This window comes from Larimichthys crocea, unplaced genomic scaffold (genome assembly GCF_000972845.2).
Source record: "Larimichthys crocea isolate SSNF unplaced genomic scaffold, L_crocea_2.0 scaffold271, whole genome shotgun sequence".
Classification (NCBI taxonomy): Eukaryota; Metazoa; Chordata; class Actinopteri; family Sciaenidae; genus Larimichthys; species Larimichthys crocea.
The window spans coordinates 33,901-61,889 of NW_020853581.1; the positions used below are offsets into that span (position 1 = coordinate 33,901).

The 27,989-nt window shown below is 40.9% G+C and overlaps 1 protein-coding gene and 1 long non-coding RNA gene across 8 annotated transcripts; one reads left to right on the top strand and one right to left on the bottom strand.

The window, feature by feature from the left end:
* Positions 1–2,505: 2,505 nt before the first annotated feature.
* On the bottom strand, positions 2,506–19,792 carry ikzf1 (IKAROS family zinc finger 1 (Ikaros)). 6 transcript variants are annotated; one of them, XM_010734525.3, is made up of 8 exons: positions 19,459–19,768; positions 14,824–14,877; positions 14,540–14,653; positions 8,716–8,985; positions 6,943–7,110; positions 5,162–5,287; positions 4,543–4,677; positions 2,506–4,052 (listed from the first exon to the last, which is right to left on the bottom strand). In XM_010734525.3, the coding sequence occupies exons 1-8, from the start codon at positions 19,751–19,753 to the stop codon at positions 3,352–3,354; spliced, it is 1,863 nt and encodes a 620-aa protein (XP_010732827.3). In that variant the 5' UTR covers positions 19,754–19,768; the 3' UTR covers positions 2,506–3,351. The 6 variants fall into 6 exon arrangements, with proteins under 6 accessions (XP_010732827.3, XP_010732830.2, XP_010732829.3 ...); XM_010734528.3 differs by having other exon boundaries at positions 14,780–14,877; positions 19,459–19,502; XM_010734527.3 differs by lacking the exon at positions 4,543–4,677 and having other exon boundaries at positions 19,459–19,769.
* LOC104921863 (uncharacterized) lies at positions 14,887–27,967 on the top strand. Of its 2 annotated transcripts, XR_002041598.2 has the most exons (3): positions 14,887–18,044; positions 18,423–18,681; positions 20,955–27,967. It is a non-coding gene; the product is annotated as an uncharacterized LOC104921863 (long non-coding RNA). The 2 variants fall into 2 exon arrangements; XR_003461888.1 differs by having other exon boundaries at positions 16,895–18,681.
* The last annotated feature ends 22 nt before the right edge of the window (positions 27,968–27,989 follow it).

Genomic DNA, 27,989 nt, shown 5'->3' on the forward strand with positions numbered 1-27,989 from the left:
ACACAAACCCCTCCCCCCCTCGGGTACTCTGTACACCGAGACTCCTCACAGCTGGACCGGGACAGATGCACAGAATTCCTCTGGTGCCGGTGAGATCCATAGAGTATGAGCTGAAAACGGTGCCATATGGTGTAAGCTTGTAGCTCAATTTGACAGTGGCTGTGGTCACATCTGGGGTTAGACAGTACATGTATTAGATAAGAATAAATACTGCCTATATGCTTGTCACTGAAATTTGGAATTGAGGTAGAAATGTATGATGATGGACTTGGGGCATCTAAGTAACCTGTGGAGGTTTAATGTCTAAATGTGATGTGCTGATTAGGTATAGACAGTGGTGGAAGAAGCACCTTTTAAATATCCATTACAAATAAAAGTCTGCATTAAAAATGTACCAGAATAAAAGTATGGAATTATTTTGAGCAAAATGTAGGAATAATCTTTTTTTTATATTATTTATCATCAGCATTTTTTTTTTTTTTTTAAATAGCCATTCATAGCTTTCAAATTCTGTAATAACTTCTTCTAGTCGAGCTTTACGCATCATAGAGTCAGATTGTGTTTGTAATTATTATTGACACCTCTATTATTATTAGTAAAACAACATGGCTTTGTTTGGCTGCATTGAAAAAGCCTCCTGAGTCTTTTACTATTTTACATAACATGCTCCGTTAATACTAATTCACCCGGCCATATGTAACTTTTCACTGTGTTGAAACTAGTTTTAACTATGCAATTCTGTCCAATGTTTCCAAATGGGTCACAAGATAAATGTGAGGGTTTGTAAGGTGATTCACGTTGCAGGAAAGAAGAAAGAAAGAAAGAAAGAAAGAAAGAAAGAAAGAAAGAAAGAAAGTTCTGCTGCAAAAATGTATATGTGTTCTCTAATCTTTCCTTTTGGGAAAATCTACCTTTTTGGGCCTCAAACAGTTCAAATGAAACTATGTGAGAAGTTTAGAGGACAAATGTCTTTATTGGAACTGCAACAACTTATAGACATGGATGGGACAAAGAGACACTGGCACTTTTTTTGTAACTCGTCATGTGACAGGTTGGAAACCACTGTAATCCTTTATAAAAACAATAACAATATAAAATCTTAATCTAAGAAGTATCTAAAGCTGTTAAATAAATAAAAACTATTTCTCTCTGACATATGGTGAAGTAAAGTAGCAAAAAAGTAGAAATACTGAAATGCCCATTCCCGAATAGACATCCAGTCATGTAAAGAAAAGCCAAGAGAGACAATCAAATGTGATATTTAATTGTGCGGTCATTCCCAGATTTGAAGTTGAAACAGTGACCAAATGGGACACAGTTATTTAAAGTGTGAAACTAAACTAACATCTTGTTGGATCCTGTTAACAGTACAATTGGATGTGGTTAAGTCTGATTCTTAAAGGAGTATTTCAGTCAGCTGGCTGAAAGAGGAAGTGAGATTTGGGATTCTGGCAGGGCCAGAGTTGGTTGGCCAGATTATCCCTCTCATGCAAATACCCTCCCTCCCCTGTCGGGTCCCAGTCAAGCGTGGGGGGGCTCAGCGTTGGCCACAGCTGCTTCCCGTTTCTGCTAAATCACACAGCAGCCATCTGGATGAGGCTGCCGCCGCACAATGCCACTGAGCTCCTCTGCCGGCCTCAGCAGGGTCTCTCCAGACAGGCCTGGCCCTCAGAGTCTCGGCCCCTACCTTCTGCTCCAGTGCCTGATCCTCTCTGTCCCAGCTCTTTGCTTCTGCCACTCCTCAGAAGACCAGCGGGACTCTTCAGGTCCTGGACACGGCACATGTCGACATGCTGGTGTGTGTGTGTGCATGGAGGGTCTCTACACATACACATCCTTAATGTGTGTGTGCTACGTATGGTCCCAGTACTCCCTTGATGTCACATTTTTAACACGAGTGTCTCTGCGCAGACAAATGCCACCATGATGTGTCAGCCTTGGGTTCTCTGTCTGTTCAGCATCCACTGATAAAAAGATCAGTATTTGATGGGAGAAACTGAACTTTGCAACCACACATGTTAATTGTTCGGCATGTGGGGTGTTTATTTATTCACTTCTTACTCTGAATGTTCTTTTAGTGTTCAGTGTTTTTTCTATTTTAAACTCAAATGTCAGTCATTCATTCTTCCTCGGCTCTTCCCTGACAGCTAGGAGTGAGCAGCGTCTTGAATGACATCTAAACTTAATTATTTCAGCAGGTTCCAGAGTCTGAAATGAAAATCTCCATATTTCTTTAGAAGGTAAAAGGATAAAGTAAAAAGTAGCATGGTCCTAATTTACTGCAAACTTCAAACTGTCATGTCGTGGTAAACATAGTCCAGTAAAGGAAAACTATCCTATTAAAATGATTTGCTATAAAATATCCATTTAAGAATATATAAATATGATCTAGTATCTGTTAGTAAGCCTCCATTTATTTGACAATTTCATCATCAAGTATAAGCTCTGCTTTCTCCTCATTTTTTCACTCATTCACTGGAAAATAAAACACATCCTCACTCTTTGTGCATATATAAAATATCCTTTATTGATATTTTGCAAGCATAAAGCTCCTTCAAACCTCAAATGGCTCCTTTTCAATTTGAGACTAAAACAATTTGTAGCCATCAGGTATAAAACAACAACAAAAAAAAAGGCCAAGATAACATTTTCTTTTAATAAAACTAAAAATAGCTTCCAGCAGCAGTCATGTTTTTACCTCAAACACATTTAGTACAATTGGACAGAAAGAGATGCAGCTTTTATTCACTACTCTACAGACAAACATCGATCACTGTAATAAATACAAAAACAGACAGGCGTGTACATGTTATATAAATAATATGTAGGTTGGTAACAAGTACAAGAACAGGTTTTTGAAGTCTTTGGAAGGAAATGTGGGGTTATCTACACTGACTGAAATTTGTATCGATTGTATTTAATATTGATATTTAAATGGTGTTTTCCTTTCAGACACTTCAGTACAGAGACTTGTAAGGGTGGAAATATTTTAGTAAAGTTGCTGCCTGGTTTTCCAAAAGAAAAGTTTATACATTTTATACATGTGGCAACTGTAAATACATGATTTAAAACCTATGTATGATGTGACAGTAACTCTGCTGTGTTATTATTTTGTTTCTTTCATACGGACAGATGGACGAGTCTTCCTCGTGATGGTATTTGAAATGAAAACAAATGCTTTTTTTAATAGTTGTGTCCAACAAACATGCATACTTTGTATAAAAAAAACACAACTTTCAGACATCAACAGTATATTTTACATTTTATATTTCTATGCATTTATTGAGTGACTGTGGTTTTCCATATGTACACCTGTTTGTCTGTGTGTGTGTGTTCTCTGGTCAATGGCGCTCAGTAGCGATGCTCCCCTCGCGTTATGTGAGAGGAGAACTCGTATCGGTCTTGACTCTGGTGACCACAGAGGTTGCACTCGAAGGGCTCTCTGAAGCCATGGCAGCCCATGTGAATGGTGTACATGACGTGGTCCAGGAAGAGAACGCGGCAGTGTTCGCACCGGTACGCCCTCACCTGCTCCCCGTCTGCCGTCATCACCTTGAACCCCTGGGAGGCCATCTCAATGCTGGCCCGGATGGCATCGTACTGCCTCTGCTGCTCCTCCTTCACCAGAGGGAGCACGCCGTTCCTCACCCCGGATGTGATGTGGTTGGTCAGGTAGATGAGGCTTGGGGCTGTCCCTCCTGGGCGATCCTCATTGTTGCTCTCGGTGTCTGTGGAGTCTTGGCCGCTGTGGCTGGGGGAGCCGTCCTTCTCGCTGGAGGCAGACTTGGAGTTGGAGAGCAGCAGAAGGTTCTCCGCTGCGCTGTCTTTGGCTGACAGGCCCGTCCCCGTGTGGCCCTCAGAAGCCGGCTTGTGGAGGAACATGGAGCTGAGGCCCACATCAGAAGAGGAGGCCGGGGAGGTCTGGACCAGAGGCCGGAGTGACTCGGCGCCAAGGTAACTGATGGCACTGTTGATAGCCTGGTCGATGACGTGGGGCTGAATCATCTCACCTGCTCCTCCATCGTAGGAGAGGTCTGACAGACGTTTGTCACCTGAGAGGCCAGACAGAGAAAGACAATCAATGTGAAGGTTATACTTCACTGACATCCTGTGATTTCATCCTAATACAGAGCCTACTTCTCTCTTGAGTCTTAAAATGACTCACTCTTTTTGTTTTCTTTTCTGATCTCATAGTTTCCTCTTGTTATTTCTAGTCTGAGCACTTCTCAACATTTTATTTGTTTACCTCTTCTGTTATCATCTTCTTAATTGTAAATTAAATTACACTGAACGTTCTGTAAATATCAAATCAAAGTCTTAATCAAACAAGTTAAAGGCACATTTCATGATCTGGCTGAACTGCAAAAACAGACTTGTCTGTCACACTGCATGCACTCTGCAGAGCCGAGGTAGCAAAGAAAACTGCAAAACTGAAAGAACACAAAACACAGTGCAGCTTCCATAGGTGCAGCAGTCACACTGATTTTTCAGCAAAAGTAGCGACATTGTATTTACACAAAGGAAGCAGATTTAAGCCCTTACCCACAAACTTCTGTGGCATAGTGCTCTTACGTTTAGCTACATTATTAGCTAGTCTGTCTAGCACCAAGGCTCTGTCAGATCCGGTCTGGCTTAAGTCTTCCCTCTGCTCATTCTGGTTGCTTTCTTCCTTTATTACTGGAAAGCAAGACAGAAAAGTAGATTTCAGAGTCATAGTAATTTGTGATGATCTGGCCTCCTGATAACACATGATGGTATTTTTCTCATTGAGCACAGAGCGGACTATTCTGACACATGTGAAGCGCTTGGTCTATAAATACAATATTTGTTCATGCTCAGAGATGAGGTGTAGATGCGTTTCTTAAGAATTGTATAGTGTGTTCATTCACTGTATGACTGCTGGGTATATATGGACAAATACAGAACTTTATACTAGTAATAAAGTAAATTAGCTCTGCAGATATTTTGCATAGCATTTACTAACTGCATTAGCCTTCATTCAAACAGAAATGACAGTAGTTTAACCTGACCTGTTGGAGCATTTAGTAACAGCAACATTGTCGCCGTGGTACACTGCTGTTGCATGCATAGTGAGTCCTGCACTCTGGGTAAAGTAGGCCATCAGATTTGGGTGAAAGTGTATGTCCTGTGAAGCACCAACCTGTGTAGATGCTGTTCTGCAGCCCCATGCACTGGAGGTAGTTGTGACATCTCTCTTTGTGCTCCTCAAGAGAGCTACGCTGCTTGTAGCTCCGCCCACAATAAGCACACTTGTGGGGTTTTCCGACTGTGAAAAAAAAACAACATCATGTCAGTGAACAGAGCAATATTCTATGAGAAGGCCAGTATTAAAGTGATCAACAATGGCATTTGTAATGAGTACATTTTGGTTTAGTCAAACAATAGCGATTCAAGCTGTAGTTATACTTTATCTCTTCTAAATGTCCCTTCTGTTTCCTGAAAAAAACAGGAAGTGATGGATTTCAGTTTCCCTGGAATAAACATAATAAACACAAAATGGGTATTTAGCATGAACAATGGTCAGACCGAAAAAAAAAAAAAAATTAGAGAGCACCAACTACAATAACTTCATCAGCAGAAAAAAAACATGGAAAAGACCAGGCACACTGTTTGACTGACAGGTGATCTTTGGGAAGTCCAGTGCAAAATCCTCACAAGTGGATCACGAGCAGAGTTGTTGCTACTGTTGAGGTCATGTCCTTTGTATTTTTGGGGGAATTCAGGAGCAAACTTGGGGGAGTTTCTATTCTGTAATTTAAAAGTTACCCATGGTGGAAATTTTATCAAATGATCCCTGTACAGACATGATTTAAAATAAATAAATAAATAAATAAATAAATAAATAAATAAATAAATAAATAAATAAGGGTTTGACTAAGAAATGATCAGAAATGTTTTTCTGGCCTTGTAGAGAGGACTTAAAAGCCTACAAAATCCACAGGAGTGAATTATAATCTTTTAAATTACAAAATAAAATAGTTAAAATACAAATAGTAAAACAAATATGTATAAATAAATATATCAGTATTTCTAAAATTCAGACTAAGGCCCTGAGCATGAGCTACTACTACAGCTTATTCCTCTTTGGTGTAGAACAAGAGAAAAACACTGAAATTAATAATTTTGGGGTTTTTTTGTTTTGTTTTTGTTTTTTTGTTATTTTGCTTTTATAAATGTAGAATCCCTTCCAAAGTCCTGCTGCTGTAAATACTTGATGTACTAAATGTGTATTAATCCTCAGCTGAAAATAGTTCCCAACAAATGCACAACTGACTCAAGTTTGAGCCATGTGTACCTAAAACAACAGTGCTGTTTTAAGGAACTGCTCAGCCAATATAAAAAAAATGAAAATATATTTATTGAAATATTTATTCAAAACTTCAGTGGAAATGACTGGGCTTGGAGCTGAGTCACAACCATAGATGGGAAGTTGGAAAGTCCTGAGAGATAGACCAATACACTGTTGGTTTTGAGTTTTTCTTGGGATTTGATGATTTGATGACACTCAAGAAATGTTAAATAATTCCAGTCATATTATTTAAGCATCGCCGGCCCTAATTTGACGCTTTTTTACTGCACCATCCATGCAGCCTTTAAAGCAGCTGAATGAGCAAATTGTTTTAAGGTGACAGTGGTGTGCAGGAATAATTTTGATAATTCATATTTTTTACTATTCAGAGCAGGCTTTATTAAGTATTATTTAAACATAAACATTCACATTTCATTAACACTTCTGCAAAACATTTGCAAAAAAAAAAAAAAAAAAAGTGACACCATATCTACACCCTGTTAACTTCCCCTTATAGAGCCCTGTGCTCTCACTGTATGCACTGCAGAACATGTCATGCCTTTTGTAAAAACTTCCACCCAGCGTTCCTATTTCCACAAATGCAGCAGTGTGGTTGAGCTCTGCATACTCACCCGAGTGGGTGCGTAAATGGCCGGTGAGGGCGTCCCTCCTGCGACAGGCGTAGCTGCACAGATGACACTTGAAGGGTTTCTCCCCTGAATGAAGCTTGATGTGACGCAGTAGGTTGCCCTTCTGGGTGAAAGAGGCACCACACTGGCTGCACTGGAAAGGGCGTTCTCCTGAGGACAAGAACACAACAGACACACATCACTGAAAAGAGATGCAGATAAAACAAACAGAAAAAAAAAAACAGGAAGAAAAGTAACTTGCATGTTTTACTGGCACCCAATTTTGTATGTTTTTTATGTACTCTACCAAGCAGTTCATGATTTTTAATTTTTTTCATGATTGCACTCCTCTCCCTAATCTCACTATGTTTGATCCCTCCACTGACAGCAATAAAAGCGCAAAGTCTTTGTCTTTTATATGTGGATGAAGAAGCGTGTTGCTGCTGTGGGAATGCGGGGTCACTGCACTACAAGCATCCCGAGCGCCGGAACAAGGCGGATGATGGAGCGTCTCCAGGGCAGAGAGCGATCCAGCAGCCTGTGGGAGGGTTTCACAGCAGAGTGACACTCCATTTCTCCATGCTCCCCCTGCCCCACCGACTTCTGGCGCTCTGATCGAACAAGAGCCTTTCAGACTCAGCCTGCCAGTTCCGTAATGCACCATTGCCTAGGTCAATTTGATCTGAAAATCTCATTTTTTCCTCTTCTTCGTCTCTAAAATAAGAGCGGCACATCACAATGCAAATTCAGCCTCATTTGAATAAAGCGAAGGAAACACTTTGTGTTGAGAGCCAGTCTTCCTGATCAGCGCTTCTGGAATAAACCAATATCCAGCCTCTCCGAGTGTTGTGGCATTCTGTGAGAATGTTTTAATATGGCTTTTTTTTTTTCAAAGGCCCCCCATAAAATAAGAGTCACCAGTGAAGCAGCAAAAATATATAAAAGGGAAATTCATTAAAAATGCATTTCAGGAGCAAAGACTCACCACAGAATATTTTCTATTTAAATAGGAGGCACTTCATTATATCTTTTATTGTACTTTCTTTTGCATTTACATTAGTCAAGTGTTCCTTTCTTCCATTTTGAGTTTCATTAGTTTCTAAAGCTTGACAGTTAAGTGCCTTTTTCAAAAATGTTCCCCACCACTGGTTGGCTTCATTACAATAGAATATCAATTTTGAAATTTGAAAAACTTTTAATAGCCAGATAATTTTCAGTTTATAGAGATCCCATTTAATTGCAGCAGATATCCTGTTTCTCAACTGAGGGCATGTTTTTTTTTTTTTTTTTCGGACCAAGTTCTTCTCTTCTGCTACTTTATCGCACAATAATTTGATCAGTTACTGTTGCTTGTCATGTGGTAATTCAGAGTCATTTAGACGAATAATAATGAATGCTAATGGTGTGCTCAAAGTCTATTTCACGCACGATAGGAAGGTCTACATGCATACAGCCAAACGCAAGGATGCCATTGCAACTACTGCTGTGTATAAGGGTGACTGCAAACATAAGAGCAGTTTATTTAGCTCTGCTCTATCACTAGAGTTTGTGTGTAGGCAAAGAAGACACAGCATATACACTGTGATACAGCTTGTGTTAATGCCAAAATACAGCAGGAGTCAACTAATTACCTCATTTCTGCCATTCAGGTCTAAAGAAATGCTCTACACATGAGGGAGAGCCACAGCAGACACCTTTCTACCCCTGATCCATCCTCTCATACTAACAGTGAACATGGGTGCAAAGGAAGGGCATGAAGTATTGCAGACGGCTTACCAGTGTGGCTTCGCTTGTGCACCATCAACACATTGGGGCCAATGCAAACTATCCCACAGATATCGCACTTGAGCTTCCCGTTGGGCAGCCGGATACCGCCGGCCGAGGAGAAGGCCTTGGCTTCGGGGCTCGGCTGTGAGCCGTTCACCTTGGCCCCAGAGGCATCGATCACGCGCAAGTCTTCCGCGCACTCCTCCTCCTCCACGCCATTCATGTCACAGGCCAGCTCATTCTCCTCATCACTGCGAGCCTCAACTTTAATGTTACAGGCTGGAAAAGAGGGCAAGGGAGGGGGGCCACGGTTTAGAATACGAGCATGATTCTTTCATGATGTTGTATGCTAAAGATGGGCAGTTTATCAGTGTTATATTGATGCTGTGACAGGAGACTAGAGAGAGCTGCTTATTGTAACACTGTGATGTAGCTTTAAAGTTGCCTCTGTTCTGCTCTGAAAGGCTTTCTAACAGGAGAGTAAAACCTTTTTGACTGTCCTCACTGAATGATTGAATGATGGATGTTTAGTCATTATATCTACTTTAATTTTGGCTTTGACTATTTGTTTTAATTTTTATTTCATTTTAAACTTTCATAATTTACCTGGCCAGTTGTCTTTGTCTTTTTGTTTTTGACCTTTTATTTTGGTGGGAGGTTCATTCTTTTCCCTGAGTGAGACATGGCATTATGTGTAATATTAATTTTAGTTTCTTGTTTAATTAAAGACACATTTTCTAAAGACTACAGCATATTGATGAACTCAAGTGTGTTTTTCACAGCTATGAGACTGAACTTTAATGAATTTTACGGTATTGTGCTGTTCATTCCCTCTTTTATCTGTTGTGTGTACGAGCACTGCAACTGCAATGTAATACAACTAAAGCAACGGCTTTGTGATGATAAACTTCCTTTCGTGCACAATACGACATTTTTATGTTTACCGGGATGCTGCATCAAAACTTCAAAAACTTCCCCTTATTTCAGGCATTTTTTTTTTTTATTTTTTTTTAGAAAAGTCAACAAACAGCCGATAAGATCAACCCACAGCCCACCCATTTAAACTGTAGACTCTACTGCGTGCTCTTTTCAAAGCAGCTTAGTCTATATCATAAGGATACACAGGTGGAGAGCTTGCCTGCTGTTTGAGGATGTCAGTGATGAGATGAAGAAACTCACAGATCATCTCACACCATCACACTTTGGTGAAACAAATGACAGCAAGATAAACAGGAAACAGAGACACAGGAAGCAGTGTGAAACTAGGGACGACAGCGGTGTCTATAAGAGCAACAGAGTACGATGAACACACACGCACAACACACACTCGCGTTTGGCCTTTTTACCATGAATCATGAATTCTAAGTATTATTTGCACAACATTTACAAAGTATATTTAAAGTCTGATGTTCCCAAAGTGATCAAAAAAGGAGAAGTGTCCTCTGCGTGGAACAATCAGCTCCTTCTTTTCCCACCAGAGAGCTTTAGAAACAACTGACAGATCATGCAAGTCCCACAGCTACCAGCCTGTGGTTTTCATGTCACAGTGGCAGCCTGATTTCCCCATGCCTCTACCTCTGTTTGTACAACTGAAGAGGAAGAAGTGGAAATCATGAAATATAGGAATCTATGGAAAAGGGGAAGCTTCAGAAAGAGGGCCTGTCTAACTGAAATACCAAGAATTATGGAGAAGTGACAGAAAGGGAAGCACGGGAAAGGAATTGTAAAACAGTCTGTAACTGAAACATGTTTTTTTTCTTTTTCTTTACAGGAGTCTCATTTTCACCGAGAGCCACCATGGGAACATAAATCCCCTAATGTACAGAATTAACAGCGTTAGGATCATGTGATGTTTTCAGCGCTTTTCCGATCACACAATCCGATTGTTCATCTCCAGAGTACTTTTTTAAATTTGCTGCCGTGTGACAGAAAATCTGCTCATCTGCTCGACTGCTGAAATTTTTTGGACAAACTCTCTTGTCTTTTTGCTGAGCAGATGAGATAAGAGAGTCACCAGGCACGCACGCAAAGGGAAGGAAAAGCTTCACTTCACGAAAGGGTTGTGCAAAAGCTGAGGATGCGTTACGGTACAGAACTGTGTATGAATTAGTTACCAAACATGCTACATGTGCAATGAAAATGTAGTTACAATTAAACAAAGCTAACAAGGCATGTCAATGAGGATCTACTATATTCCAGCACGAAACTAACAGAACTATTATTGCCATTGTGATTTTAATGTCACTCGGGAGTTCCTCTGGCTTTATTTACATTTAAATGAAATTTAGGACTCCTTTTTACATTACTTTTATCAAGCCAAATTGTTTTGCTCTTAATTGGAGTGACCCATTTTCACTATTTATCCATTATTAACTATTTCAGCATTCTCAACATGTGGTCTTTTTGTCCTCCTTCTTTTTTTTTTATTCCATTTTCTTCACTTTAGCTACTCCACAATCTTTCCACGCCCCTCCATGCAACTGCTTGGTTGGGAATCCCTGACACGTTGACACCTTCTGTGACATTTTGTGAAACGCAGTCAAGCCGTGCACGTGTCCAACTCACCATGCTTGCGGAGGTGGAAAGGGAATTACAACCTGCACCGTGCAGCAGAAGTCTTCTTCTCTCCTCTATTTTTTTTTTTTTTTTGAAGGGAGATTTTACATCGCAACTGTTGTATAACGTGTGTGTGTGAGTTTCTCACTTGAACCACCAAGGTTTTTCAGTAAAGCGTGAGCACTTTAATGGTGATGTAAATATTATGCTGGAGGGATTTTCTGCAATTGATTGAATTTGTTTCCATTTGCATATCACAGAGCTCGAAAGCAAAACTCGCTAAGTGGCTGCACCACTTCAACCTTCTTAATTCAATGTATGGTTTCCGCCACAAAACCTCTGATTTCCACAGTTTTTGAGTAACAGGTACTTTTCTAATGTCAACAGGGAGCTGTAGAATTATACCACAGTGAAAAGGCATAATTAGACTATTGCCTGATTGTATTGGCAAATAAGGCACATGGGAATGTAGCCACTGATCCAGGAATAACTCTTTAACTGTATTTCAGAATTGTTGGAACAATGTGCTAAAGGCTTTTTATGTTCTGTATGTATCTGTATTAATGTATCTGTAGCCGTCAGTTGCTGTGACATTTCATACAGCAGCAGGGCTCTCAGGTTATCAGCCGGTTAAAGCAGACAGAAGGGAACCATGAATGTTGGGCTGCCACTTCTCATGGATATGGGGAAGTTGTGACTGAATCGGGAATAGGAAGAAGGCGTTTTACTATATATAATGTTTGTCACGGTCACACATCCTGATTTGCTCGTTTTGGGAAGCAAGTGTCAGATCACATCGTCGACAAACAAAACAGGTCGCAATAAACTGGTTATAACCTGATGTGGATCTAATGCTCAGATAACAGACACGTCCTGTAGCAGGGAATGAAACTGACAACTGCTGACGCACGGGACTAACTAACTAGCATGTGTGTTAAAGAAGTATCTTTGGCATAAAAATAACAAATTATCAAGCTATATTGACAGAGGTCGATAGCAGAAAGGAAGAACTTAGCAAGTGTGTTAGTTCTGCAGTGTGGAAACACAGGGAGCCTGCTGGAGGTTCCTGTTACTGACTTGTGCTGCTCTCACTGCCTGAAAATAACCCTGTGTGCAAGATAGTGGAACCACATGTGTTAAACCACGCTAGCAACACACTCAACACGACTTGCAGGAACACCGAAAACAGCCTGCTTTTCCCCTCGCACTTTTTTTTTTTTTTACCAAAAAAAAAACTCGCCTCCATGTTTTCGGGAACTAGACTCAGCTCAGTCTCCCTCTTAGTCTCAGGTCTCTGAAATAGCAAAGGCTCCGTCTGAATCACTGAAAGTGAAAGAGAAATCATTTTACTGGGATGTCAAGAAGGTCATTGTACCGCCTTGTGACTTTAGCCAAATATGTCTCCATGCTTATTTTCAGTTTAAGCCACACGATGGTAATAAAATTAAACTTGCATTTTTGTGACAATTTACTAGACACACTGAGCCGGAAGAACGAAATCAGCTTCACTTCGACCTATTAACTTCCCTCATGCTCTGAGTCATATACTATGTGAGGATTGCAGCATTGTGAATGTGCAACAACAATGACGATCCAGGGCTGTAAAGACTTATTTGCAACAGGAAATCACCTAGGTTTTGAGGTTTTGAGCTTTCGATACTTTGAGGTCCCATGTCCCACATATAGTCCCCTTGCTTTTTGCCTCTTTTTTTTTTTTTTCACGACAGAGAACTGAGCAGCACATGATCCTGTGATAATTATAACTCATTCTGGCTTTTATCGCAGAGGCAGCGATGCATAGATGTACCAGATACTTGCACTTCCCTTCTTTTGCTGTTCGGGCTCTTTCTCTCTGTCCCTATATAGACACATTCGAAGCGATCACACTGTATAGGGAAAGAACAGAAACTGACATGAACTCTCATCCACGCCGCCAGCTCTCTTTACCACTACTGATAAACTTCAAACATTTAAAACATCTGCTTTCTGACTATTTTTCTGTCTTTATTCCACATTTTACTAAACGTCTATCAGTCGACTGATATGAGATAAATAAAACCGCCAGACGCTCCCTAACTCAATTTGACGCGTTTTAATTGCTCAGATGACATCGTAGCACTTGTTCAGAGATCCCTGCCTGTGTTGAGCTCACGCACAGCCCTGACAGCTCAACAGTTGTAAAGTCAAACAGAGAGTCTTTGTGAGCAAGCGTGTGTGTGTGTGTCTGTGTGTGCAGGTGTGTGACCTATGTGGTATAGTGATGTGCTGATCTCTTGAGCTTGGCCCTGTTCCTGAACTCTTTATCTCCAGGAGTGTTGAAACTGTCTGATGGCAAGTTCTTCTTAGGAAACTCTTACACATCCTATTTCAGTTTCCTCTCACATTTTTATTTTTTGACTCTGTGCTGTTAATCTTTGCCGTTATCTGGATAAGTGGAAGAACACAGATAGGATGGTCAGCTGTCACGCTTGTATTTTTTTGTTTTTTTTGGCATCACTTCAAATTATTTGTAATGATGAAAACAAAAAATAAATAGCATGTTTTGAAAGTGTGAATTTCATGAATAAGCAAAATAGTACTTGTATTAATTATCCTATAAAAACTGTGTGTTATGTCTGATTCACTCTCCTGTAAACCGATTAGCTATTAATGACCAATAATGATTCCACCTTGAACATTTCCTGTTTTTTTTTTTCACAAGCCCCCCATGTTGGGAGACTTGAGATAAATATACATCACCGTTGTGAATTCCCCTAACACGCTTCCCTCCTTATTTTCACCATGATATTCCCTGGCTTGATGTTCACAAACTCAAATCAAGGCCACATTAGCTATTCCTTAAGATTTGGCTTATTAATGACATGCCATGGATCAAAGGGATTTTTTTAACCTTTTCTGCCAGTGACCTAAATGTGTCTCTTTACAGCTTTAAATTAATTTTTCCAAGGGATTTGGAATGGCAAATATCTCCCACTGGATGTGTATGGGATTAAGTTATAAAAACATTTTTATGCTTTTTTTATATATATGTTATGCTTTTGATGCTGACATTACTTTAATTTAACCATTTTACTCTGATTTGGATGCTCTGGGAATGAATACATTACTGTTGGGAAAGGCACTGCAGTGGTTATGACTCATTTTGATTGCTGCTTCATGGAATACACTTAACTTAATGTCTCAGTCACACACTTAGATTCATTTAGTCCTAATTTACACAAGCATCAGTGATGTTCTGACTGGCTTTGGGCGCGTTTGGTGAGATGCTGCCTCTTACCTTTGTCCCCTCTGTTGTTCTGCTGGTGGGTGGAGCTGGCTGACAGGTCCTCTGGGACGGCCATGGGTTCCTCTGCCTCCTCGGACGCTTCGTTGGCAGGGGGGCTGTCCCTGCCTGCGGAGATACACACCAGCAAACACTCATCACTCACCAACGCAACCCCACGACATGTCTCATTCAGGGGAAGCAAAATTACCTCCGGCTGGTGTAAGAGCCTGTCTGTAGGCCTATTGTATCTACCTTTTGCACTTTACGGCTCAATCATGCAGTAGATAGTCTTTTACCTGGCATCTGGGCCATTTCCTGGGCCTCCTCTGTCTCCATGCGGTGCAAGTACTCTAATGGGAGAGAGATGGAGATGTAGATGCGTGTAAGTTTAATCAAGTGCAGGCTGAAGAAACAACATTATAAAAAGCTAGAGTGGAGTAAAGGGTGTACTTCTCTGCGTGACTTCGTCACCTCAGTGAGATCACTCTTGTCACAGCCGCAGACACACCACTGTCCCCCGCATTACATTACAAAGAATTACAGACATTTTCATTACAAGTCTGACAGAGAGACTGAGCTTGGAGAGCGGCTTGGCTCCGGCTGATTGGGGCCTGCTGGTAGCTCAGGGTTGCCGGGAATGGGCTTTCAGACCACATTTGTTATTTATTGTTAATTTCCTGCCACATAATCATCCAAAAATGCAAACTGACTGCCGCAAAATTAAGCAGAAAATTAACTGGCCCCGGGTCACGAGGATGCGGGTGTTCACCGTGCCCAGCTGATCGACGCTCATGTTCTCTCTAATTTACTGAGCATGCATCGCTGAGCCCGCGGCCTGAGAAGAGACGTATGGAAGCCACAATGAGAAACAAAGGGAGGGAGAGTAAGAGAGAGATGGAGGAGACAGAAAGAGCAGCGAGATAGACTTTGTGGAAGAGAAGTAGATAACCAACGGGGGGGGGGCAAGAAGTCAGAGAAGCAAATGCAACAGGAATGGGCAAAGAAAAGAAGAGAGGCAGAAAAGCAGGCCGAAGGACAGAGAAGTTCTCTTTATTTATTTTTTAGAAGCGATCCTTCGGCCAGGGCTGAATATCTGAAGAGTCACCAGTGCTCGTGGCCCCATTAATAATGGATGGCCCTCAAGCCTGCAGCAGATGGGCCCGACAGCCTCAGCCCCAGCTCCGCCACTTCAAGAAGCCCTTGGTGGGGCCGCTGCCCAGTCCAAGCAGCCACTCAGGGAGAAGTGAAGCTCCCGAAAATAGCGAAACGAGCCCAAGGGAGAAGGGGAACCTAGGCCTTCCTGTTTTACTGACAGATGGCTCCACACATTTGGAACAAATAGTGGGAAGCGACCGGGCCGCTCTGTCGCAACGCACAGTTTTCTGCGGAGTCAAGTCAGGAGCTCAAAGACGCCCAGAATGCAAGTGTGAGGGAAAGAAGAAGAGGAGGTGGTGGAGGAGGAGCGGGGAGGGGGGGCAAAGGTCACCGGTGCAGATGATTTGTTCAGCACAACACAGGGGTGTTGCGTGTTATTCTGCGACGAGTCTGCAGTGCCGTTCTTCAGCATCTGGAGTTTGGAGGTCGGGGGCAGAGGGGGGTATATTCTCATGTGCCCTTTTTTTTCTGGGCAGATGGTGAGAGGGGAAACACGGATGTGTAGGTGGGGGGGCTTCGACAGAAATAAAAAAGAGAGTTCCTACATTCACCCACAACCCACTTGCGTAGGCATGTGGAAAGTAAGGTGCACAGAGAATATTCAGGAAGTAGCTATTTTGTTTGAGCACAACGTGCTGTTTTTATTTTCTACATGTCACAACACTGTTGCTATTTTGACTTTTCGCATATTGTTTTTAGTTTGATCGCAGTCTTTACGCACTGTGCCTCAATGTCCCTTTGCCAAAGTTTAAGTCCTACTTTGAGAACAGGCTTTTTGATAAGAGCAATTAAAATGTTAGTCTTAACATCGTTCCCATTTACAGTATGTAATCAAATCAAATTAAAGTTATGAAAATAGGAGGGACGTATTGCTCATGTTCTGGTTGTAACCAGGGGGAGATGTGTGCATATTGGTGTGTGTGTGTGTGTGTGTGTGTGTGTGCGTGTGTGTGTGTGTGTGTATGAACTAGGGGCAGGTGGAATCTTTCAGCCGGTGAAATGGAAGTCACAGAAAAGACTTCTGACACACAGCGAAGGGGGACTGGAAAAGTTTTGGTCTGACTACGTCAAGTGAGGAGAGGCAGGAAGAGGCTTGTGGGTTGACAGAATTCTCGGTCCTCCTCCTGTGTGTGTGTGTGTATGCATGTGTGTATGTGTGTTTGTGTGTTTGGTGCATGGCAATGGTGGGTTGGGGGGGAGAAGGAGGGGTGGTGGTGGGGGTGGGGGGTGTGGGGGGCAGTTAGAGGCGTCTGCTCATAGTGAGATGCAAAAGCTACACCAGGGAGCAGGGTGGAGATGAGAAACAACGAAACCGTTAACAGATACTGAGGACCACACCAGCAAAGTTTGGATACTCAGGAGGAAGCTTCAAACGCTGGTGTGCGTGTGTGTGTCTGTGTGTGAATACGATACATAAAACACAATTAAAATGAACACCTGGAATACATGAAGCAACATGTGGAGGAATGGGAACAAAAATAACATTTTTGAGTGTTTCAGGTAGAATTAAATTAAGTTTTGTGTCATTAAAATTCATTAAGTTTACATTTTTTAAATAATCCAACATTTAATAACACTTATCTTTAATGGATGATTAGGCATTACAAAAACAAATTGAAGGCGTGTAAAATATATCTTTATATGTTTCTGTTTATGGCAGTTAGATTTCTGGCTGCAATAAAACAGACTTTAGATTTAAATACATCATTATATAAATAACTGTGCTCACTTCATGAATCCAGTTTCAGCACACGCTAAAGCTGATCTCACTGATTTCACACACAAATATGAATCATAATTCAAATATTTCATATTTGCACTCTCTGCTAAAAGTTTCCACTTAAGACAGAAACTCACTGACAATTCATGAAAATATCTGAATTTTTAATTTTCACTGTTGTGGCTTTTGTGAGAAGTAATGAAGCTGTGGGCCTTTTCTTATCAACCATTAGGAGAAGAGATTATCCTACACTGCCAAGCAATGCGGTGCATGGTCACCTTTATTCATATGCACATGGAGATTCTCATCAGTAATTCATGAAATGTATGGGTGTAAGTGGGTAGATAGTGTTAGCGGATGTGTTCTGGGAGCCTATCGAGGGGGTGAGGGGAGAGTAAAGGTGCACTGAAGAGAAGTTTCCTTCATTTGCATCTGACACACTTCACTACTCTGCTATTCAGACAGTACAATCATTTTAATAACTGTCTGCCTTCCTCTGCGCCCCCCTCCTGCACCTCCTCCACCCTCCCCTACCTACTTCTGTTTCTACTGACAAGAAAGATGATGTATCTGCAGACAGATTTGCAGTACTTTCAGCACTTCTCTTTCCAACCGAGCTATGAAAAAGTCCTGTTTGTGCAGGTACTGGGGTTCCTTTTAAATAGATTTAAAACCAGAATTTTAGATTTTTTACTAATAGTTTTTTTTTTAAAGTATTAGTTTTGTTGTTGGATGTTTGAATTTAGTCTAATTTGAGTGAATTTACAGAATTACAAACTTCCCTGAAATGTTTCAAACTCAGAAAAATACTTTAAAGTAAACTTTAAATGTTAAAATAAAAATGAAAGTACAGATACATCAAATGAAGATACTCTTTCACAGTTTAAGCTCAGCTCAAACTCATCGACTTTACATCATACATACCTCACTTTAAAGACACAATTATGACATAAATGAAGTCTTGATTTGATCAAAATTCATAAAGGATAAATATATATTTTTGTTTTGTTTTGTTTTCAGAGGCTCAACTTCAACAACAGGAACTTCTCGGTTTTGCAGACTGTTCAAAAGATGAAAACACTTTATTTCCTCAACAGTTTGACAGTGAATCGGTCTGGTTTTTCGTCTGGGCGTTGATGAACAACTTTCCACCTCGTTGTCAGCAGTGTAAAAAGTTTCAGCAGTCCTGCCTACATATGTGTTTTTCTTCTTCCCTTCACACAGACGTTTAACAACTAACTGAGACTGTGGTTCGATCAGGTGAATTCAAAGATTAACGGTATGAGAAACTATCAGATTTATCGATTATTAACTTAAAGGAAACATTAGATAGATGTTAGTCTGTGCGTATTTCCTGTTTAAGCAGCGCTAAAATGTTTTCACATAGGCTGCGGTTTGCTTGGCCCCGATACATTTACATTTTATTTAAAATGTTTTTTTTTTCTTTCCTGTAAATGTATTTTTTTTAATATTTTATTTTAAAAAAACTTTCCTCACACACACACACACAGAGGAGACTTAACATCTCAAGTTTATTGCGTGCTCACATCTGTTGCAACAGGTGCCACAACAGGAGTGTAAAAACATGTTTTAAACGTGTTAAAATCCAGACGAAATCGGCAGATAATTTGAAAGAAATGTTAAAAATCTGATCATTATTTTTATATAAATCTAAGGAACTGAGAAATAATTTATCCATATGTTCCCAAAAGAAAAAGACACATGGAAAACGGGGAACAATCCACTGTTTCCGTCAAATTGTTGCCAATTTAGAAACAAATGGCGGTTAGAAGATGAAAATACTTTTCTGTATTTTATTTTAAAAGCTGCTCTTGTTTTATTAATCCGTTACTTGTCCTCTATCAGCAAAGAATAACGCGCACTAAACGGGATCTGATGCTGCGGCGCACCTGCACCGAAACTATAAGGAGTCTTTTCCAGTCAGGTGCAAATGTCTCCAAATAATCTTCAGAAGAAACCAAATCAATTTAGAGCTCTTGAACAAGCCTTTAAGATTAGTTTCGAGTTTTAAAAATCGCGGTGGAAGTCACTTTACCTGCTATTCCTTGAGTTTGCAGTATGAAGTTCTTCCAACTCTCCCCGGCTCCATGTGCAGAAGGTCGCAGCGCCGCGGCGGCCCCATGGAGCTGCGCCCTGAGTCCCTCCCCTCTCCACTGCACTTCCTCGTTCCAGCCCAACATGACTATGTCTCTGAGCTCGACTGGGGCATTTTGCTTGCTTTTATCCACAGGCCGAGTCTGCGACGGGGAGTCGAGGCACCGAGCCCTTGGCACTTGCTTTGTGCCGTGCCAATAAAAGCTGACACCCAGTAGACCATTACTGGCAGCCATGCATGAGATGGGATGAGGCGCGCGATGAGAGTGGACCATTCATTGTTTGCGCGGGGGGGGGGGGGGGGGGGGGGGGGGGGGTCTCCTTACTTGCATATTGGACAGCTCCCCTTCTGTCACCTGTTCTGGCACGCTGAAGCAGTCCATGAAATTAACACAACTGTTTTCTTTCCTATGTAATGAGGTTTTTTTTTTCTCTCCCTTTACTGTTTCATCCATTTTCTCTTTCTCTCCAGTGAGTGTCCCCTCAGAGTCAAAGCCTCCTGTCCTGCTTCATCACATCAGCACAAGTGTCCAAATTATGCATGAAACTAAGCAAATTGTTTATTTTGTCTTACTTTCTGTTTAAGGATGCATCTTCACCGAGTCACTGACTCAATCCTGCAGAAGATCATCGTGCAGATATGCATTAGAGTCACTGAAATGTGGTTTTCCCTCTGGTTTTGTGTGCTCAGAAGGCTACAAACCAACACTATGCCACTGGCTCAGAGTCCAAACCCAATCACAGATATTTTAGTTTCAGAAGTCTCCATAAATATGAGCTCAGAGACTCTCTCTAACTTTAGCACCAAAAGTGAATCTAAACTCAAAAGTGCTTGGAAGTAACTCGAAACTGAGACATCGAATGTAAATAAGTGAACCGTCACCACACTCTGTGCCTGCTGTTCGCAGAACGTATAACTGGATCGGCGTCTTCCCTTCTGTTGTCATCCATGCTGGAGAATGCACATTACATATTACAGCGGAGCTGCAGCAACATATCACCACACAGACGCCTTTAGGATAACTACTCTCCAATTTTCTTATAATGCAAACCTAAGTGTCAATCTCACAGTGGTGTAGTTGAAGCCACAGAGTGATGGGTGACTGTGAACTGTCTGAAATCATCCAAAGAAATATAAATTGAGGATTAATATTGATGGAAATTCTAAATAAATGATGAGTTACACCTCTCATTTTCAAATATGTCCTGTCATTATTATCTCATGAGTATCTGCTGAAGTGGATCTTTGCTGATTACTGTATTTCAAATTACTAGTAGACTCAAATGCTATTAGACTTGTGTTTTTTTGCCATTCACAAATGTATATATTCACTGCTAATTAAGTTATATAAATATATTCTCAATTTTCCTGAATAAGTGGTTGTTACACTGAACTTACTGTCCCCTGTTCTCTCTCCTTGTAACTGTTTTTCCCAGTATCCCGCTGTCCCCAGGCCCCACGCAGCTACTCTTATCTCAGGAGAGGCTGTGTGTGCTGGATTGCTGAGTCACCTTTCGTGGGAGGCTACTCTTATCTCCTAAGAAGCACAACATTCAGGCAGTTGGTTGCAAAAGGAGGAACTTTGGGCAGGAGCACTACTGTGTCTTCACGGCAGTAATACGGATTGCAGCAACGCTCGCTGACTTCCTCAAAGCCTCTTGGCTGGCGCTGCTTTGTGTGTGAGGTCAAAGGTGCAGCTTTTGGACACGAGCAGGTATGAATAAAGGCTGCAGGATGAGCAGCTCCTGGGGCCACAAAGAGGGAATGCTGGGACTGAAATGTGTGACTCAACGCTATCAGTGAACGCAGAGGGGTCCAATCATAACGGTGGTCTTCCATAACCCAGAGATACTGTCCTGTCCCAGTGACACAGCAGCTTCCACACACTGTGGGTCTGACAGCCAAAACACTAGGACAATGATTCAGGTTACTGCAGAGTTGGCATCAATACGCAGTGCTGCCCAAGTTGCTGATAATCTTCCCAATGTCTGATTTCTAGAAAACGTGTAACTTCTTACTGGACATACAAATTATATTAATATAAGATTACTTTATTCTGCCGCATTTAAGATTATACCACATGTACGGGCTGTTATCCATGGCTGCAAATGAAACTAAACATAAGCCCTGCTCCCTCGGGTTAATCCACAACCTGAAGTAAGTCATGTTGCTGTAATTAATATCATTACCTGGCAAGTCTCAAAACATCATCAGGCAATGTAGCCGGTTGACTACCGAACAAAAGGCTCCGGCTGGTTCTTATTTCATGGATCTTTAAGCAGTATTCACTGTTTCACATTTGGAAGCATGAGCAGCATGTAACCCTTAATTGGTTTCAACACCTTAATAAGTCAAAGACGTTCAAGGCTGATAATCACATTAAATAGTCCAATTTATCTAAAAAGTCAATTGCAAACTGAGAAACTCTTTCTTTAGGAATGCATTATGCTGTGAGGATGTCAGAGTAAATTAAATTCCCCTCTGCACACTAAAGCATCTATTTCCTTATGGTAATTATCTGCTGGAATAGACGTGTCACTAGAAGGAGTCAGGCATGCTTGACATTTAGCCTTTTTATGGAGAGGCGATGAGTAAAAATTAAGATGAGGAAAAGGAAATTAATCTCCAGCCCAGGCAGGCATTGAGAGATCCTGAAGGATAGTGGCTGAATCAATCATGATGTTTGTGAGCCTGTTTTGAAAAGGAGCCAGTGATGAGATTCAGACCACAGGCTGGAAAATCTGTGTGCGTGTAGGTGGGGGTGGGGGCAATTCTTTAGTAAATAGAGTTATGATTACTAGAAGAAGGTTTCGCAGTTTTATTGGTTTTAAACACAACCGCATACACACATAGCTCGGTACAATACCAATCTTTAACAAAACAATTAAATGTTTGAGAGTTAGGTGAGAAGATTTATGACAAGACGGATACAAGAAGTCAAAAGTGCAATTCTTAGCCTTAGAGGTGCTGCTAGGGAGATTTTGTCACCTTTACACAGAGCTAAGCGAACCGTTTCTTGGCTGTACAGATATAAGAGTGGTATCCACAATGTCTAGAACATGCTAAAATAGGTGAGATAATGATCACTAATTAAAACGGTATAGCTTTCTGCATCATTTATGATAACTGCTAATGGGAAATCCCAGCTATCTAAATGTAGGCTTTAAGTCAACGTTGTCTAACACATTAATTGGTGGTTACTCAATGTCAGTCACTAGCAGAGCTGTTCGTTGATATGACGCCAAAAGGAAGAGTGCACTGTCTAGATGATTGTAGATTTGTTAAGATTTACTCTTTACTTTGCACTGCAGTAAATCCACAGTGTATGTTGGTATGTTTAATATTTTAAGTTCAGTTTACTTGTCACCTTCATGGGTAAAGATACAGTAATTCGGGACACAACACAGCGCTGAAACTCTATTTCAGTGACTTGCATCGGGCTCCAGCATTGTTGTTGTTGTTTTCTTGCTGCATTGACAAAACTGTGACACTGTGAATAAACAGGAGGAATCATGTATATCAGCATACAGGATGTAGCGTGTAGGTAGGTAATATGTGTAGCCTATATATATAAACTTAGCTTATGGTTTACCAACCCTGGCTTTGGTGTGCTGAACCCAGCAGCGAGCACAGCACAAATCACAATGTGTCTGAAAGGGCTCTTAGAGTCAACATGCGCAATGTTTCACTGGCAGTTTGATGGTATGCTGATATCAGTTTGCATCTCTGTCATTTGGATTTGCCATCTTACAAATAAGGAGAAATGTGATACCTGGTAACATTGCTGATGAGTGTTCTAGCTGGCTTGCTAACATTATTCGTCAGATTACGTTTCGGAGTCAGCAGTTTGTTAAGAATTAAGAGGATGTGACTATGGCCTCACTGTGGACAAAGCTAGCTATTAGTGGTGTGCAATACTGCATATTTTGGTATCGATCCAATACCAAGTAAATACAGGCCAGTGTCGCCGATACGATACTTTTCAATGAATAAGGTGGATGCGTCATTGGATAGCTAAATCACAATTAATTTTCATGACCTTGCTTTTGGCTTGAAAACACAGCAAAACAGCCTCTTCCTCTCTGCCATTCTTCTGTTGTAATTTTTTACAAGAAAATAGGCAGATAGACTTGGTATCGATACTGTCGATATTTGGATCGATCCGCCCACCACTACTAGCTATTGATGGTCAGTTACTACCTCTAAAATGTAGGCAGACTGCTTATTAAAAACATGTAATTTTCTATTTCTACATATTAAGTACAGAATATGTGACATGTAGGTGGAGAAGATTTCAAGTTGTTCATAGGTGCAATATATAAGAGCTGGCCATATGTCGAACCAGAGTAACTGTTAACTGTAGCTGCCGTTAGCTAGTTAGCACAACCCAGGGTGTGGGATGGTCAAGATGGGGATGCTGTGTCTGAATCGGCACCACAATCGCACCTAGGAGAGCGGAACCTGGTCTGAACACAGCCTCGGAGGTGATTTTTAATGGGTCCCACCAAGACTCTGACTCCAGGGTCGACAGGAGTGGGAGAAGAGCAAGAGGCAGGTTGGGCATCAGTCAGTGCCCATTTCCGGAGACCTGAACAGGGGTTACAACAGGGTCAGCCACAGGGTGCCATGAGATAAGAAAACCACTTTCTGTGGTTTGAGGGATCGCTACTACAGTGGCTCATTATGGCCTCTTGAGGTACAAAGAGGTATTAAAAGATAGGATAGCTAGTTAGCAGATATGTCTGAAACACAATACATAAACATATTTGCAGTCAAAAAACAGTTATTACTTCACATCCTGTGGATACATTTAGTTCATTTTTGAATGGTTCAAACTAACGTGCGCCATTATTCAACTGCTTAATGATTTATGTTTTGCCCATGGGGTAAGTAGGTCGGCTAGATTGGTAAATACTTTTTTGTCTGTCTACGATCAGGAGTCTACACAGGGCATTTCATTTTGAAAATTGACTGTTTCTGTGTCCGAGCTCAATCCACTTTGTGTTGTTTAACGCAGCTGGCCACAGCCTCTGTCTTAAATAGACCAGCCACGTATTCTCCATGCAGCAAAGCAGAGAGCAGCTTGTGCGGCACTTAAAACACACTGTGCTGCTTCTGGTGAAATCATAAGCATTGTGTGGAACGGCTGCAGCCAGAACATGTCGCAGCCGTCACATGCTGCACCTTTAGAGGCACCCTTGGTGTAGCCATGCTGAGTAATGGAATAAAGCGGTGTTGAGTAAATTGTTGAGCAGTATTGCTCTTTATGAGGAGTACTACACAGCCTTTGAAAACAGGTGTACCGTGTGTCCTGTAGTTCTGAAGGGAACTTTCTAAAGTTTGAAAGAATGATGGCGTCTAAGAAAGATGATATAGAGCTGCATTATGGGAAATGTAGTTTTCACTAATTCACTAAGAGAGACTAAAAGTCAGAACTTCTCGGCCTCTGCTTCCTCAAGTTTGATCATTCTTTTTCACGAGACCCCCCCAACTTTACAGAAGTGCAATACGTAATCACTGAAGTGCCTCTTTAATGACAATAAATGTGAGATAATGTAACTGATTGATGTGAATTTTAATTGTAATGTGTTAGTGATTAGTGAAGCAGCAGTGTGTTCGAGTAAAAAATGTAAATCTAAACAAAGTATAGATGAAGAGAAACAGGAAAACCAGCTCATCCCTATTTCCTGTGTAAGCGCGAAGCTGCACAAACCACAGACATAAAGCTATAGCTGGCAGATACTTAATAATGTTGATTCACATTACAGTCACATATACAGAAAAAAACTAACACCTCTAACTGCTGTGTGCAGCATAGACTGCAAACTGCATTTAATATGTACTTTCTGAGCACATTAATGAGTAATACTAAAATGTTACTCATTAGGGATCTGTTGTACATGTCATATTTTCTATACTGCTAAATGTGTAACATTAGTGCAGACAACCTTTAACTTCCCTAAATATTTTCTCTGTTTGGTCCCCTTACTTTGCCCTTCATGAAACACAGTGTGTGTGGACTGAAATACACACACACAACACACACAAAGTGAGCAAGTGAGTGAGTCAGTGAGAGAGTGAATGTTTAAAAGGACAATGCAAGAGCTCACTACCCAGAGTTAGAAAACCACTCATCTAAATCAGGGAAATTATGATAATGGGGCATCTCATTATTCTCCAACTCACTCCGAATCAGTCACTGACATCACATCATTATAGACACAGTCATATAAACAGATTGGATAGCATAAAATGAAGCCTGACACCATCAAAACTTTCTCATCTGCTTTGTCTAATGTCTCCTCGCGTGCTTTTGTGTGAGGCAGGAAGTGCAGGTCTGAGGAAGGGGTTGCAGGGGGTCGTGGTGGTCACAGCTCGGGACAGAGGCGCCCGATGGCCAAAAGTGGGACTCCCCGATTCTTTACAAATTATTTTAGATCAAATATAAATCTAAGAACCCACGTGTTAACCTTATAGTGAAACACCAAAGACTGCTACAGACTACAACTTAAAAATACCCTTACACACTTGTGTAATGTGTGAGCTTTGGCAAGCAAAAATCCTGACAACGTCTGACCGTTGCAGCAGACAGTTAATCAATCCAAGTGCTTGTCTTTTTTCAGTTTTGGGGGAAAAATATGGGAGGCCAGCCTAATCAGCAGAGGAAACAGATCTCAAGGGGTGTCGGGCACCAGGAAAATGGATCTAGGTTGCAAAAAACCACGATTACCACGAGCTGCTCTGGATTCAGCCATCTGGAGATGCCTGCTCCAAAAGCCGGTAAAGTTCGCTCAACTGGGGCCCAACTAGGAAACAGGTTTCCATCTCCTTAACAGACAGCCAACACTCCCAGAGCAGAGGGATGTTTGCTCTGCACAGTGAGATGTGTTAAAGTGCTTATCATGTAAATTGACATTATTAGACTTAGGCTGTTAAAGACATTTTCTGAAATGAAATATTTTCTTTTGATGCCACGTGTGAAAATCAGATATCTGCTGTGAAATCTCCTCGACGCGAGAATGTTTTTTTTGCCCTCAAATTAACCTTCTTGTCATTTTCTCCCCAGTTTTCCAAGACTTCCAATTTCCTTCCTGTCTGTCTTCAGGAATGACATCCACTGTTTTTTAATCTCTGTTCTTAACATTTCCAATTACTGTAGTCTTTACCAGCTGACCATTAACTTGTATGTCACCGGCCCACTCATCCAAAAAAAATAAGATGCACGTTTAGCTGATGCAAATACTTCAAGTCATGCCACTCAAACACGTGCAGGCACAAAAAAGAAAGAAAGCTAAAAAGTCTGAATAAAATTCAAAATTCATTATTTATTATTTTTATATGAATTGTAGTCATTCTTCTAACACTGTATTAAACTCCATTGACCAACAACACAGTGCATCTTCCTATTCATTCTCAGTTTCTGCTGTTATTTATCTAAAAAAAAAACAACAGATACGATATATTCTTTTGAAATCATATTTAATTATTGTACTTTGGTTAGACCTGAATTAAGCAGATGTGCCACTGTCATGACTTGTCGCAAAAAGACTCAGGCCTATAGACATTTTTTGTGGTGAGGATAAATTGTGAATGATCGCTGAATGATTGATCACTGTGAGGTGTTGCCTGTGCCTTGATCAGTCACGATATGCTGACATCAGTCACCTGCCTTATTTTGTGCAGTGAAAAAAATGATCTGACGTTGCCTCTGCATTTAAACCTGTATTACTAATGTGTTCTTGTGATATTCTGACAGAGAACAGATCTCAGACTCCCTTAAAAATATCTGTGTTTTGTGAGTTGTTGAGTTAAGGGAAATTTTGTCAAACACTGTCTATGACATATTCCTCATTATTTGTCCCCTCTTGTAAATTCAGTAAATGTAGCACATGAAGTTTTCCCTTTCTTTGTATAAAAAAATATAATTTTGTCAGTGTGTTGCAGCATCGGCGCGTGGCCTACTCTGTGATTAGATCAATTATATGCCTTGTAACAGCAGACCAGCTGCACAGATGACTGCGACACAGTTATTTTTTACTGTATGTCCTTCACGTGCTGCTTTCATTTTTCATTCAGTTCTGTCGAATAACATGTTTTTGTGCTTTAATGGTACTGAATAGATTTCTCATTTCTCGCTCTTGAAATTTGAACAGCAACATATATTTAATGTCAGCTAAAAAACAACATCTTACATGTGTAAAAACAACATGTTGTGCTGTGTACGGATGCCAACCTAAGATCTGAACACCATGTCAGCCAGACTACCACCACATGTGGTCAGACAGATCAGACATATTCTTTCATGACACATTTACAATGTGCATTGACATATTTTTTCAGGTGTTAATGAGATTAGTCTTTGTAAAATGACTGCTTGGTTTTATTTTTAAAAAAGCATCATGTAGTGAGAGAAATGAAAAAACTGTTAAATTAAATACTGGCTGAAAAATGGTCTCAAACATTTTAAATTA

What these genes read in the sequence shown, in the direction of transcription:
- ikzf1 (XM_010734525.3), bottom strand. Translation starts at nt 19,753, where the DNA reads ATGGCTGCCAGTAATGGTCTACTGGGTGTCAGCTTTTATTGGCACGGC. An exon ending in GAACAACAGAGGGGACAAAG is followed by an intron (nt 8,986 to 14,539) that starts GTAAGAGGCAGC and finishes CCTCTTTTCCAG; the next exon opens with CCTGTAACATTAAAGTTGAG. An exon ending in GCACAAGCGAAGCCACACTG is followed by an intron (nt 7,111 to 8,715) that starts GTAAGCCGTCTG and finishes TCTTGTCCTCAG; the next exon opens with GAGAACGCCCTTTCCAGTGC.